Source organism: Catharus ustulatus, chromosome 2 (assembly GCF_009819885.2).
Source record: "Catharus ustulatus isolate bCatUst1 chromosome 2, bCatUst1.pri.v2, whole genome shotgun sequence".
In the NCBI taxonomy this organism is placed as follows: domain Eukaryota; kingdom Metazoa; phylum Chordata; class Aves; order Passeriformes; family Turdidae; genus Catharus; species Catharus ustulatus.
The window spans coordinates 116,207,072-116,220,903 of NC_046222.1; the positions used below are offsets into that span (position 1 = coordinate 116,207,072).

Here is a 13,832-nt window from a genome sequence, read left to right on the forward strand (position 1 = left end):
TATCAGCAAATGACATCCATCCTATATTGGTATGGCTTCCTTGTATCCTTGCTTTACACTTTCCAACTGCTTTCCTAAGACAGCAGTACTTCTGTGGGAGCATGATGCCAAGCTGCCCTAATTCAATTTAAGCACATTCTCTTTTATCCATGCAAAATTCAAACAAGGTCATGCTTTTCATCCTATAATCTGCTGGGTTTTATATCAGTCTTTAAATTCTCAGGCATTGCTTTGTAAGTCAAGGAGCTTAATAGATGAGAGGAATTTTTTCACATTCTTTTACAACTGAGTGACAGCCTTTTATAATTTCAGGTATCCTAGGAGTATAACAGAAAAAAAAAATCTAGGAAGCAGTTAATTTAAAAAGAGAATGAGAATTAATAAGCACTACAGAGGAACCTAAACAAATACCTGTAATGAAGAAACGTTTCTCAGACTGTGCAGCAAAACAAGTTTTTGAAGAGACATGATTCAATCTAAGCTGGCCAAGAAATCCAATAAAATTTTGCATGAAAAAGGCACAATTTTCACAACTGCATACAGAGATATCCCAGCCATCACACAGATGCACTGAATCAAACAGCAGACAAAGGATCAAATTTCACAATTTTGTAAACTCAAATTGCTCTTGGGTTTTTGTTCCCACTTTGGTGCTGTCATCCAGACTGTGGCCATGTGCCAGGGGGAATGGCTGGCACAAAACAGGTCCAGCACAGTAAGACTGTGACGTTGGGGAGGAGGTAATCAACAGAATACAATGGAAAGGCCTACTCAGACTGTTTTGGTGATGAAAACACTTCCAACAGCAGTTTCCACCTTTATCCTGATGCAAAACTAGAGTATTTCTCCCATGTGTTCACTGGCAGGTACACCAACAGATGTTTCACCAACAGCAATTCAGGGCTACCAGGGAAGCCACAAGACACTTCCATGTGTGGCAAACCGAGGTTTTGTGGGACACTTCAGTAAGAGATTGTTTCCCACCTCATTTCTCATAAATAGTTGCTGTCATAACTGTGATTCCTGGCAACCCCATCAGTCACGTGCACTTCTGGTTCATGAAGTGCTTTTAAAGGCATTCATTGGGGAGCTGGGAAATACCAGCTGAAATCCCATGTTTGTCATAGCAGGTAGCCAAGTACTCCAATCATCTATGTTTAAAGGTATGTTTTATATATTCCCCCCTTTTCTGTTCAAATTATGAGTGTGGGAGAGAAATAAGATGGGGAGGCAACGTACAGACTTTGAATATTTACTACAAGCTCCTTCTCAGAAATTGTATCTGAATAAAACATAAAAGGTAGCATTTTGTACAGAGTAGCAAATGCCAAGGCACCACAGTTTTTAAAACTTATTTTTATTTTGAGCTATTTAGTGAATAAATTATGTTAACAGTTGATTTAAAACTCATATAGAAGTCAAATAGATCCCAGGAAAACAGGAGTGGCATCAGTTTTGTTAGACAAATCATGCTATTCTCAGGAACTTTATTGAGCAACAAGAACAGTCATGCTTAGGACATTTGGCATCACACAAACAAAACCAGCACAGTATGTTGCTTGCTCATATACATCAGCACAAATGTGTACTAATCTTTCTTAGCCTTCCCTTGTAGTTGATGCAAAAAATACTGTGCCATGTTCTGATGACCTATTGGTAAGCAGAAAAAACGGAAAAAAAAAAAAAAGTGGTGACAAAACACCTTGGAGAGATTCCAAGGTCTCTTTGTTGAATGTTTAATGCCTTACAAAACCTGAAATCATGAGTATACTATCTTCTTGTGGCTCCACATGCACCTCTTTTCACTCCCACTTTTACAATTGATACTTCTTTCTCTCATTCTGCCTTCTTGTGTTGGGGGCTTCAACTCTCTCCAGAGCACTGAGTTCAGGAAAGATCTCTTCATTCATCAGCATTTTCCACCTTGTGAACAGGATCGGTCTCTGATTAAATGTGGTTAAGCTGCCTAGGATATTCTAATTAAGGCAAATAAACAATAAGACAGCTGTTAAATTGAAGAGTTTTGTAGAAAAGAAAATTTAATACACAGGCATAAAGAAGGAGATTCTTAAAATATGCATATTCATACTTCTTCATACCAGCTCCCAGGAGGATGAAATAATTGCTTTCCAAAGTCTGCAGCTATAGAAGATGTAGGGAATGGACTATCAGTATTCTTGGGCCAAAAAATACAAAAATGAGGCAAGGACCATTATGAAACATGTTACAAGTGATGCTGGAATATATATTGCTCATGACTGGATTAAAGACCTAAAACGGACCGCTGCTTAGAAAAATTCCTGCTTGGACATTTTAATCAATGCCAATGGTAGAGAGCAAAAGAATAAAGAAACACAGATTTCAATCCCAAACTTCCTTCCTGGAGAAGAAAACATTTCTTCAACTAGCTCAGCAAGCCAACTAAAAGTCAGCAAGTAATTATCCTTGGTCCCTTAAATTCCAATATGCAGCCACAGCATGGAAATAAAATTTTGGACTCTTAACTCCTGACCCAGAAAGGCAAAGGATGGAGTGTTTTATATTTACTTTACACTTGTCATTATAAAAGTCATATGGGAATACTGATACTGGATTAGATGAAAAAAGTATTTGAAAGGTTCTGAGTATTTTGTTTGAATGCTAAGTATTAGTTCTTGTACATTTTGTTTATTAGTATTCAGTCAAGATTTGGTGCTAGATGTAACTGTCTGTCCTGCCCAAATCCAGCATTAAGGAATGATTTGTATCAGTTTAGGTGATTGTTTTATTTACGTCTGTTGAGCCATGTTAAGCATAAAATTGACGTACTTCTAAATTTTAATCTACCTCATATTCCCACTGTCCCCTACAAATGTAACTCCCACTCCCTCTTTCAAAGTGTGGGGAAGAAAAAAAGGAGGGGGGAAATTTTGTGACCTGTAAATAAAGACTGAAAGTAAAATGAAGCATGCATTAACACACACCTGCTTGAGATACTTTTCCTTTCTCTGTGATGTTTGTCTTTTATTTCTTCCAGGTGAGGTTCAGCTGAAGAAGCTCCTGGTTTCCCACAAGGTCTGTACCCTTCTCAGTTAACTCACTATCAGCATGCATTTTGGAGCATTTATTCCAGGTGTTACTGCAGCTCAGGGTCATTCCCAAAGGCTAATTCCACTGTATTATCCAATTCCACCTAACTGCAGAAATGTGAGGTGCACGTGGGCATGCACTGGTGTGAAGAACAAATGAGGGAGAAGAGCTTTTTTCTTTCTCTTCTTCACTTTTTTTGTACAACTTTTGCAGTTTCTCTACCTTTGCTTGTTGTTGATCTACTTCACCCTCACTTTTGCCTTTATTTTACAATGACCCAGAAAACCTTTTGCTACCAAAGAAGTCTTTTTCTCATGCTTCTACAGTTCCTTGACTGCAAAAGCTTTGAGAAAATAAAGATCTGATCATCCAGAAGCCCTCCTGGTGATGCACCTGCCCACCACAACAGCTAAGGCAAGCTACAGAGACACTTTTGAAACAAGCTGCATATACTAAAATAATGAAGAGAAGGGGAAATTGTACAGAAATAGTGCTGCATGAAAATCTCTGCAAGATGACTTCTTCAAAAGCTTTATCTAAGTGGTCATATTACAGTGATGTGGGAATTAGGGGATTGTTGCTGATTGGGGTTAACAGTGCTGGCCCAGGCACATGCTGGGAGGCAATTTAAATTGACTGGTTTAAACACAGAACCATACCTGTGTTATTTCAAACTGGGTGTGGACATAAAAAAGTATATACAAAAAGAAAATGCAAAAGGAAAATGCCACAATGCCCCAGGCTACATGTGGATTAATTTAATGCAACAGGTAATTTAATATTATTGGTTCAATCCAAGAAAAAGTGTCAAGCTTTGTTCAAAATAAACTATTAATGTATAATTCACTTCTGTGAAGTTAGGCTTGAAAAATTCATCGTGTAATTTCACCTCAGGGTTTTCTGCAGCCCATGAAATCTACAGTCTTTTTTATCTTGCCTGGAATAGTTCTTTCTAAAATTTCAGTATCTTCAATACTGCTTGTGAACACTGCAAGAAACCCTCAGGGAATTATTTAATAAGCAATGACCAAGTGGATATTGATAAGTTTAACTACATTCCAATTTTAAAAGTCCTGAAAATACACTTTTTTTTTTTTAACAACAAAGTCCTATTATCTGTCAGCAGTTGATTGTCAATACAATCATCATGCATGATTATCCACAGAAGAGTAGTCCCTTCCACGTAAAATAAAATGAAAAAATTCCTTAATGAGTATTGTTTCCATCATTTCAAAGAAAAGAAAAAAGCACTAATAATGCTCCCTCTATTACACTGGAGTTTCTTTAAATGTTTTTTCCATTTATTTCTGGTTTTTTGTAGGATTTTCTGAAATCCTTCATTGAGGTGCTCATTCAAAGGTTATTTTCATCTGACAGTTAACAGTAATTCCAAGCTTCATTGGAGAGACGCAATTGTATTTATTGTTTCAAGGAGATTTCTAGTGAACTTGTGGTGTTCAGCAGTTACTGTTACTTCCATGATAAAGTATAAGTAACATATTAAACATTGTCAGATTCATGAGAAACATTCAGCCTGAACTAAGTTTAAATCCTGTCATACACTCAGTTATTACAAACTTCCTCCAGACAGTTCTTGGGCATATCCTGAGAAAATCTTAAGTGACCTCACACTAACTCCAAAGGCACCCAAGAGCTCTCACAAAGCATCCCTCTCTCCTCTCCCCAGTCTCAATTAATGTTTTACCTCAGGATGCAAGGAAGACTCCTAACTTTCAAAGGTGTCCAAATGTATCACCTTTTGTCATACAGGTCAGCTTCACTACAAGGAAGACATCTGAGGGGCTGGAATGTGTCCACAGAAGGGTCTGGAGCACAGGTCCTATCAGGGAGGCTGTGGGAGTAAAGGGGGCTCAGAAAAGACCTTCTCACACCTCAGCTTCCTGAAAGGAGGTTGTAGCCAGGTGGGGGTTGGCCTCTTCTCTCAGGTAACAAGCAAGAGGATCAGAGGAAATGGCCTCAAGCTGTGCCAGGGGAGGTTTAGACCAGAGATTGGGAAAAATTTCTTCATGGAACAGGATGCCCAAGGAAGTGGCTGAGTTGCCATCCCTGGAGGTGTTTACAAGATGTATAGATGTGGCAGCTGGGGACAGGGATTGGTGGTGGACATGGCAGTACTGGATTAACACTCGATAATCTTAAAGGTCTCTTCCAGCCTAAACAACTCTGATTCCATATCCTCCATTTCCAGTACTGACCTGTAATAATAGCTGTATGTTCATCTCCACAGGATATAAGTACAGGCTTGTCATTTTTGAACCAGAACTTGCTAGGAATATCTTCTGCAAATTTGCTTTTCCCGAATGTGAAAACAGCACCTGATTCTGAAACACAAAAAGATAATGTCAATTTTAATGAAAGCAAATTTTGCCTCACATACTGTGAAATAGTCATGTTCTATCAACTTAGTGGCACATTTAATTTTCTTATCTTTCTCTTCTTTCTTCTCTCAGCCTTCAAAACATGGGTTGGCAAAACTCTCATTTCACCCAAACAGGAGGAAGAACTTCTTTCCTGTGTGAGTGGCAGAGCAGTGGAAGCTCAGAGAAGCTGTGGAGTCTCCATCTCTGGAGATATTCAAAACCTGCCTGGACACAACCCTGTGTAACCTCCTCTGGGTGAACCTGCCTTAACAAGGGGGCTGGACCAGACAGTCTCCAGAGGTTTCTTCCAAGCCCAACCATTCTGTGATTCAGAGATAAGACCATGATTGAAAAAATCCAAACAAAACCACCCCAGAATAAAATCCAAGCAGCTCTTCAAGCTTTGTAGTCTGCCTGGTTTTCTCAATTCTTCACACTTTCAAAAGTGTTAGCAACATTGTTTCAAAATACAGAATGTTAACTATTTGTTCAGCTTTTAGTTAGGCATGTGGTTCGACAGAAAATACTAATTCTACAGAAAAACACATGAACTTACAAGTTAAGTAATTTGTCAAAATCCTTGCAGACAATGTCAGCTAAGATATAAAAGCTCAGTTAGACATCCTATTTTAAAATGTCAAAGCCTGTGCTATGAACAGATTTTTTAAAAACAAAACCAAGACTAAAACAAACCTTTTCCTTGTGAATTTTGTTAGCACATAACAAATGTTATTAAATAAGCACAATAACAGGAGACTGTTCTGAAAATTACATTGAGACATTTACTTTCAATGAAAACTATCCTCATCAACAACATGCATCCCAGCTCCAAAACCTAAAAGTTCTTTCTTAAACTTCATTTTTATTTAAAATAATTATTTAATGCAAATGCTTCCCCTATTTCCAAAAATGTTAATTTGATGGACCAGACATGTAAACTGTACTTATTATCTCACTAGATGTGTTTTCCACTTTCACTCACTCAACAACTTTGTGCAGACAAACTCAAGCTTTTTTAAAGACAGGGATGAGTTTTTCCTTATTTTACCTAGGCACACCTAGAACTACAGCAAAGCTAAACAGCATCTGAAAACTCTGTTTTAAGTTTTCATCTCCAGCTGGACAGCCACACACTTCTGAACTTCCTTAGAGACCTTTTTGGTAAGTAGAGAGCTCTCTGGTTCATTTATTTTCCCTCCAGAAGGGTTAACATGAAAACATGTTATATTCTTCATTCAGTGTACACAAAAAGCTGACAAATTTCCCGATGTTTTTTGTATCTCGTTCATTTGACTAAACCACAACTTTTCACAACCAGACACAGCAACTGTGTCTCAGTTCAAGTGACACAGAGCTCACAAAGAGGGTCTGGGGAGGGGGAACAAGGATGACTGGCGGCTGGAGCATCTCTTATGAGGGATTTGGGTCTCTTCTCGAGAAGAGACAGCTTACAGGGAACCTTTCTAATGTGTATAAATATCTATACCAGGGGGTGGGTGCCAAGAAGATGCAGCCAGGCTCTGCCCGGTGATGCCCAGCAATAGGGCAAGAGGCAAGGGCAGAAACTGATGCTCGGGGAGCTCCACCCGAACAGGAGGAAGAAATTCTTTGGAGTGCAGTGACCGCGTGGAGCTTCCCTCAGAGGACATATCCCAGAAGCGTCTGGACACAATCCTGGGCCGTGTGCTGTGGGACGGCCCGGCCTGAGCAGGGAGCTGGGACCCGATAACCCGCGGTCCCCTCAGCCCGAGCCATTCTGCGCTCAGCGCTGCCATCGGTGCGGGAACCGAAACTACTCATAAATTAAATCCCACAGGACACGCAGGAGGCGTTTGTTGTCCCAGCAACGAGCACACGTTCGAGCCTTACCCTGGGCCAAACCGCGACACAAAGTCACCATCAGCGCTCGGAATTAACCGCGCTGCCCCGTCCGAGCCCCGGCGGCAGCGGACGCGCTTCCCCCCAGACGGCGCAAGGCACCGGCCCGGCGCGGGGCCCGCAGCCGGAGGGAGCCGGGGGAGACCTGCGGGGGTGAGGCGGGCAGGGGCCGGCACAGGCAGACTCAGTTTCCCCCGGGCGCTTCGAGGAGCGGCCGCACTCACCGGGCACGGGCAGCTCGGTCCCCGCGGCGGGCGCGGCCATGGCGGCCGGGAGGAGCCGCGCCGGGCGGGCCGGGCCGCGGGCAGCGCCGCCTGGCGGCCGGCGGGGGGCGGCACCGGGCCCGGCCGGGCCTGAGGGCGGGCGGGGGAAAGGCCGGGAACAGACCGGGATGGGGGCTTGGAAAAGGGCTGGGACAGACCGGGATGTGGGCATGGGAAAGGGCTGGGACAGACCGGGATGTGCACACGGGAAAGGGCTGGGACAGACAGGGATGTGGGCATGGAAAAGGGCTGGGACAGACAGGGATGCGGGCACGGAAAAGGGCTGGGACAGACAGGGATGTGGGCACGGGAAAGGGCTGGGACAGACAGGGATGTGGGCATGGAAAAGGGCTGGGACAGACCGGGATGTGGGCATGGAAAAGGGCTGGGACAGACAGGGATGTGGGCATGGAAAAGGGCTGGGACAGACAGGGATGTGGGCATGGGAAAGGGCTGGGACACACAGGGATGTGGGCTTGGAAAAGGGCTGGGACAGACAGGGATGTGGGCATGGAAAGGGCTGGGACAGACAGGGATGTGGGCATGGAAAAGGGCTGGGACAGACAGGGATGTGGGCATGGGAAAGGGCTGGGACAGACCGGGATGTGGGCATGGAAAAGGGCTGGGACAGACAGGGATGTGGGCATGGGAAAGGGCTGGGACAGACCGGGATGTGGGCATGGATAGGCCTGGGACAGACAAGGATGTGGGCATGGGAAAGGGCTGGGACAGACAGGGATGTGGGCATGGGAAAGGGCTGGGACCAGGATGTGGGCATGGCATCAAAGGATCAGCTGCACTAGAAACAGCCTCTGGGATCACTGGCTAACACCATGGCACTCAATGCCCCATCCAGTTTTTCCTTAAACACCTCCAGGGATGGCTCTCCAGCACCTCCTGGCACAATGCCCTGAGCTCCCATGGAAAACTTCTCCGTAAAATCAGCCCCCACAGTGCCCAGGTGGTGCCCCTGAGGACCCCAGACCTCTTGTTGGGCAGACTGATACTGGACCCAGGACCAAACTCCTTTTCACTCTCTTCCTACCTTTTTATTTATTTATTATTCATTTATTTCTCTTGCTACTAGGAGACAGTGAGCTAACTTGTACCAATTTATATGTCATGTGTATAATTTACCGATAAAACTTTGTAATACAGATTTTTTGGACCCTCTGGCGTTTGCTGTTCCTTCTCAACTGTGGGCACCTGTAAATCTTTGCTCCGTTTCTCTTAGGTGACACTTGCTCACAGGAGCTTGCTATGAAATTGGTGCATGTGGGAATAGGGATCAGGCAGCCTCTGTGCAGGGGTGTGGTGGATTGGCCTTCACTGGACACCAGGTGCCCACCAAGCCACTTCATCTCTACCCCTTCTCAGCTGGACAGAGGAGAGAAAATAAGACAGGAAGCATAGGTGGAGAGAAGGCAGTTTGCTAATGCAAAAATGAAAGGTTGCATGCACAAAAGCAAAGCAAAAAAATAAAGATTTTATTTTCTCTTCTTCCCATCAGCAAGTGTTGTCCAGCCAATTACCAGAAAGAAGAACTTAAGTACCTCATCTTTTCTCCAGAAGGCGCACGTTGTAAAATAAAGAATGTTCCCCCTTCCTCCTCCTTTCCTTAGCTTTTATATCTGAGCTGGCATCATGTGATATAAAATATCCCTTTGGTTAATTTGGGTCAGCTGTCCCAGCTGTGTCCCCTCCCAAGATCTTGTGTACCCCCAGCCTACTGATGGGGGGTGGGAATTTGGAGAGACAGTGTTGATGCTGTGCCAGTGCTGCTCAGCAGTACCCAAAAATCTTGGTGTGGTATCAGCACCTTTCTGGCTACCAGTGCAGGGCCAGCACTGTGAGGGCTGCTGTGGGAAAATGAACTCTAGCTCAGCCAGACCTGGTGCAAGGTGTGACCTGACAAAGAGGCACTGGCACTTCCCCGCCCTGTGAGGCTGCAGGATGACACTGAGGCACCTTCACCACATTTGCTTTTTCTGCTTTTTTCTCCTGGGCATCAACTAATGACACAAGCTTAGCCCCAGGGGCTTGAAGGTCATGGGAGTAATTTTCCAGAAGACAACCAAAAGGGAAACCATGGACTGGCATTCTTCTCTTTCTTGTCTTTCTTCCCTTTCTTCTTTTTCTTCCCCTTCTTCTGTTTCTTCTCTTTCTTCTCTTCCATTCGTTTACTATTAATTTCTTTTGGATTTTACCTCTGTTTGGCATTTCCCCTGACAACTGATTAATTTCCCAGGCATCTCAGGGCTGGTTCAGCATGAGGGGTCCTGAACAAATCCCACCAGGAGCTATCACTCTGCATGACTTTTTCACAGCTGTCTGTCTTTCCCAGGGAGTCAAACTTTCTGAATGTTTTAATTATAAGTTCCTTGCATTGTAATTTCAACGTATCACCCTCTCTGACAGATATGCCATCACCTTGATTTACACCAGTGTGTCTCTCCTTGCAGGGAGGAGGAAATGAGAAGGTAATGGTCATATTTCAAAACCACCTACAGTGCAGGTGGCATAAAGTCTTATCTCACAATTATATTTGAAGGTAGAAACTTTAATGAAATCACTTTAGTATTTAGCAATTGACCTACTTCAGATTATACAGCAAGCAGTTTAGCCTAAGGAGGTAGGCAGGCTGCAATATTTCACTTTCTGGGCCCCACACTGTTTAACATTACCCAGTATAATTGAAAACTTAAAAAAAAAACAAACCAAAAAAAACCCAAAAAAACCTAAAAAAACCAAAAAACAAAAAGAAAAAACACCTCAAAACCCAGGAAAATATTGATTTCTTTAATGCAGACAACTTCATTATTGTCAGGCCCCCAAAAACAGGAATAAGTCTTTATGCCCTGTCCAGTTCCATACCCATGGGCCCAGACCCCTCATTTTTCCTCAGCTCAGGGCCAGCAGTCCCTGCCTGGGCTGTACCAGAGCCCCCATGGCCACAGTCCCATCCCTGGGGGGTGCACCCTGCTTGTGCTGATCTTGCAAGTCTTCTTTTTTCTTTTTCTATCAGCACATACTCCTGTACAAATATTTAACACAAAATAGTATTGACACAGGTATCATATGACATGATGAGCCCACACAGAAGAGCACAAACTGTGCGTGGTGCATTGGGCCCTGGGAGAAACCTCTATATCTTTAGGGTTTGACCAAAGAAAAGGTTCAGGGTCAGCCCCAGCCTGGCCCAGCCCCGGCTGGGACAGCCAAAACAAGGACCTTGGTTCTTGGTTTTCCCTCATTTGCACAGCAGCACAGCTCACACTCTGCTTGCTATACCTTCCTTTCTCATAACTTTATTTGTGGGTTTAGAGAAGTCTTAATGCAAACAGAAGATGCTGTTTAATGGGAGGAATTTCATCAGCATTGCAAACCTGGCAAGGACCAGCAAGCAGCTGCCGCGACAGTTTTGGTGAGCTTATCCTTTAATTTTATCTGGTGCATGTTGTTTTTGGTCAGAAACCTGGAGTCAAAAGTAATGGAATCTTGTTAAGGGGTGAGGGCTTTTGAGAAAGGCTCTGGGGAGTTTTCCCTGCAATTTTAGTGTCCTGTTACCTCACCAGGCAGCAAGTTCTGTGACTTCAGGAGACTGGAAGATTATCTGTTTTTAGTGTTTGTGGAATATCATTTATTTGTTCCGTGGGATTTAGCTGTAAAGGAGGAATGTTTATTGCTCCTTATTAAGGAGGGATTATTTAGGATATAAGGATAATAAAGGAATAATTTTATATATAAAAATAAATATATTTATTATATATTATATATAAATATATATTTAGGCTATAAGGATAATAAGGAATTATTCCTTATTAAGGAAGGAATGTTTATTCTTGAGGTCAGTGTGTGCTGCAGTGTGTACTGTAACCAGTAAATAACTATCTGAATAAAGTACAGGTAATCTTTCTGCATGTAGATATATATTGTAGCCAGTTTGGGTGGGGAATTTTCTCCTTGAAGCTGCAAGGTGAATCTCTGCCTCATTATTTTGTGTCTCTATATATCCTGGAGGCATGCAGGAAAAGCATGATGTGGTGGGAGATTCAAAGTCAGGCAGGCAGCCCTGCCTCTGTGACCTGGCTTTGGGTTCCTTCTGCACCCACACAGCTGTGCCTTCCCCCTGATTTCAGGAAAGCACCTGTACGACAGTGTTTCACTAAGCTGCTTCTCAGGTTTGTCACATCTCCACAATCAGCTTAAAATTTAAGAGCTGAAATTTAATTCCATGTTTTCTAATGATTTTCAGTCAGCTTCAATAAGAATAGAATTAGCAGTTGTTACATAAGAAGTGATTAGTTCTAGAAAACAATATACAGAAATTTCACTTTCAGAGGAATCCTGATATGCAATAAGTAATTTTGTTTATAATTTCTACATTACGTCGTATGATAACCAAATGTTTTCCAAATTCTATGATTTGTTTGCTGCGGTTTTAGAGTAGTCCTAAAGGCTGATTGATAATCTTTTAATGAATTTTGGATTTTTACTGCAGCCAATTGGGAAATTTCTGCTGTTAACAGAGGTGATGGAAAAGCAAGTTTGGAAAATAACTGTAGTAAAGCTGGTTTTCTGAGGAAGTAATCCAATTTGTTAAGTTCCACACACAACATTGTTATTTTTGGTGGGTGTTTTAACATTATAGCATAATGTTGGCACCACTGTCAGTGAGCATTACCAGCTAAGCACACTGTGTTTGGTACTGCAGGATAACCTAATGCCTGAGAGTCTGTGCTAATTGTCCAAAGTTATGCTGTCCCTGCTCAAAAGGAAGAAGCCAAAATTGCTTTGACCTTGCAATTCTGCCTGTTACATTTTAACCTTGGTATGTTGTCTCATGCTCCTCTGGAATGAATTTTTCCATTTCTGCTCCTCTTTCAGATATGGATAACAGGGAAGAGAGCAAATTTCTTGGAGGTCATAGCAATAAAACAGACTCTTCAAGAGGTCAGGAGCAGATCTCTAGTCCAACTTTCTGCTTGCAGCCTGTAAAACACCATATGACAACAGCTATGCCTTTGCTTAGCCATGTCTTGAAAATACTTAAGGATGGTAATTCCAAATCCTCTCTGGGTAACCACATCCAGTGCTTCACTATCTGCCAGTGGAGAAATTAGTGATGAATCTTTCTCAGTCCACTTCTAAATCATGCCAGATGGTGAAACAAGACCAATGAACAGAAGTTGCTGTTTGGCAAGTTGAGATTAGATAATCTCTAAATCCCTGGAAGGAATTGCAAGCTGAAACGAGAAAAACAAGGAGCAGCCCCAAAGCTGTTCTGGAAACAAGGAGGCAAAGGAGAATAGGGAGCAGCAAGCAATTGCACAGATTTTAAAGCAATTTAAAGTTTGGTTTTTTCCCAAACAACTTAAAAAAGCAAATCCCTGTTCTGAAAACTTCAAGTAATTAAAGAAGTCCCAGATATAAAACCATTTTCCTTCAGAATATACACAATTTAAATTAAAGTCAATCCCCTGAATATAAACTAAGTGTCTTGGTATTCAAGAGTGGATTTCAGTAGCTAATCTTGGTGGGCTGTTTACCATGGTGTGGTAGAAATTACCTGACCCATGAATGCCCATACACTTGTTTAGCTTTTCTTTTTCCCTCTGCTTTGAGCTGGGAATGTGCTTGAAAATGTCCAGCAGACAAACCTTTGCTGTCTGCTCTGGGAGCCCACACGGCTTCAGGACCTTGTCACCTGCACCTGCACAGCTCCCCTGCAAGGCACAGCAGAACCAGCACCCCAGGAGCCTTGGTGACTCCCCTCTGTGATCCATGGCACACACTGCAATGGTCTGGAATTCCAGTTCTAGCAAGGAAAAGATGTTCCAGCCCTCTAAGGCAGAGCTCTGAAAGGGCTGAAACCCTTTTGAAGGGGAGCAAGATCTTGCAATGACATTTCACAACCAGCCTCCATAACTTAATCCAGGGCTGTTTCAGCACATGGACTGGGAAAGTGATGTGGTGAGGCTCTCTGGCTGGAGCTGTCATGAGTTCCACAGATGGACACCAGGAAAGAAACAGAGCAGGCAAAGAAAGGCAGAAGAGAAAGGAGGGCACAAAGAGTACTGAGCTGAGAAGGTGGCATCCTGAAAACCAAAATAGAACCTACTGAAAAGGAATGGGACAGAAATAGAGAATTTGGAAAGCTCTGAAATGGCTTAAACCCAGGAGGAACAAGAGCCCTGAGGGACAGCCCTCATCCCTGGTCTGCAGCTGCACATGGAACCTC

The 13,832-nt window shown here is 43.0% G+C and overlaps 2 protein-coding genes and 1 long non-coding RNA gene across 3 annotated transcripts in view; 1 reads left to right on the forward strand and 2 right to left on the reverse strand.

Annotated features, from left to right (window-relative positions):
* The window catches only part of RPGR (retinitis pigmentosa GTPase regulator), a 40,626-nt gene extending 33,010 nt beyond the window's left edge, over positions 1-7,616 (reverse strand). Inside the window, exons 1-2 of the mRNA XM_042779001.1 lie at positions 7,553-7,616; positions 5,286-5,411 (exon numbers count right to left, since the gene is read on the reverse strand). Coding sequence (XP_042634935.1) covers positions 5,286-5,411; positions 7,553-7,592 — 166 coding nt within the window. The 5' untranslated portion in view covers positions 7,593-7,616. The remainder of the gene's footprint in view (positions 1-5,285; positions 5,412-7,552) is intronic.
* LOC116992337 lies at positions 1,348-3,297 on the reverse strand. Its single transcript, XR_004417033.1, has 2 exons — positions 2,964-3,297; positions 1,348-1,976 (listed from the first exon to the last, which is right to left on the reverse strand). It is a non-coding gene; the product is annotated as an uncharacterized LOC116992337 (long non-coding RNA).
* A 3,322-nt stretch (positions 7,617-10,938) lies between the features above and the next one.
* Positions 10,939-13,832, forward strand: part of OTC (ornithine transcarbamylase) — a 29,060-nt gene continuing 26,166 nt past the window's right edge. The window contains 3 exon segments of the mRNA XM_042778996.1: positions 10,939-11,015; positions 11,708-11,772; positions 12,479-12,649. Coding sequence (XP_042634930.1) covers positions 10,939-11,015; positions 11,708-11,772; positions 12,479-12,649 — 313 coding nt within the window.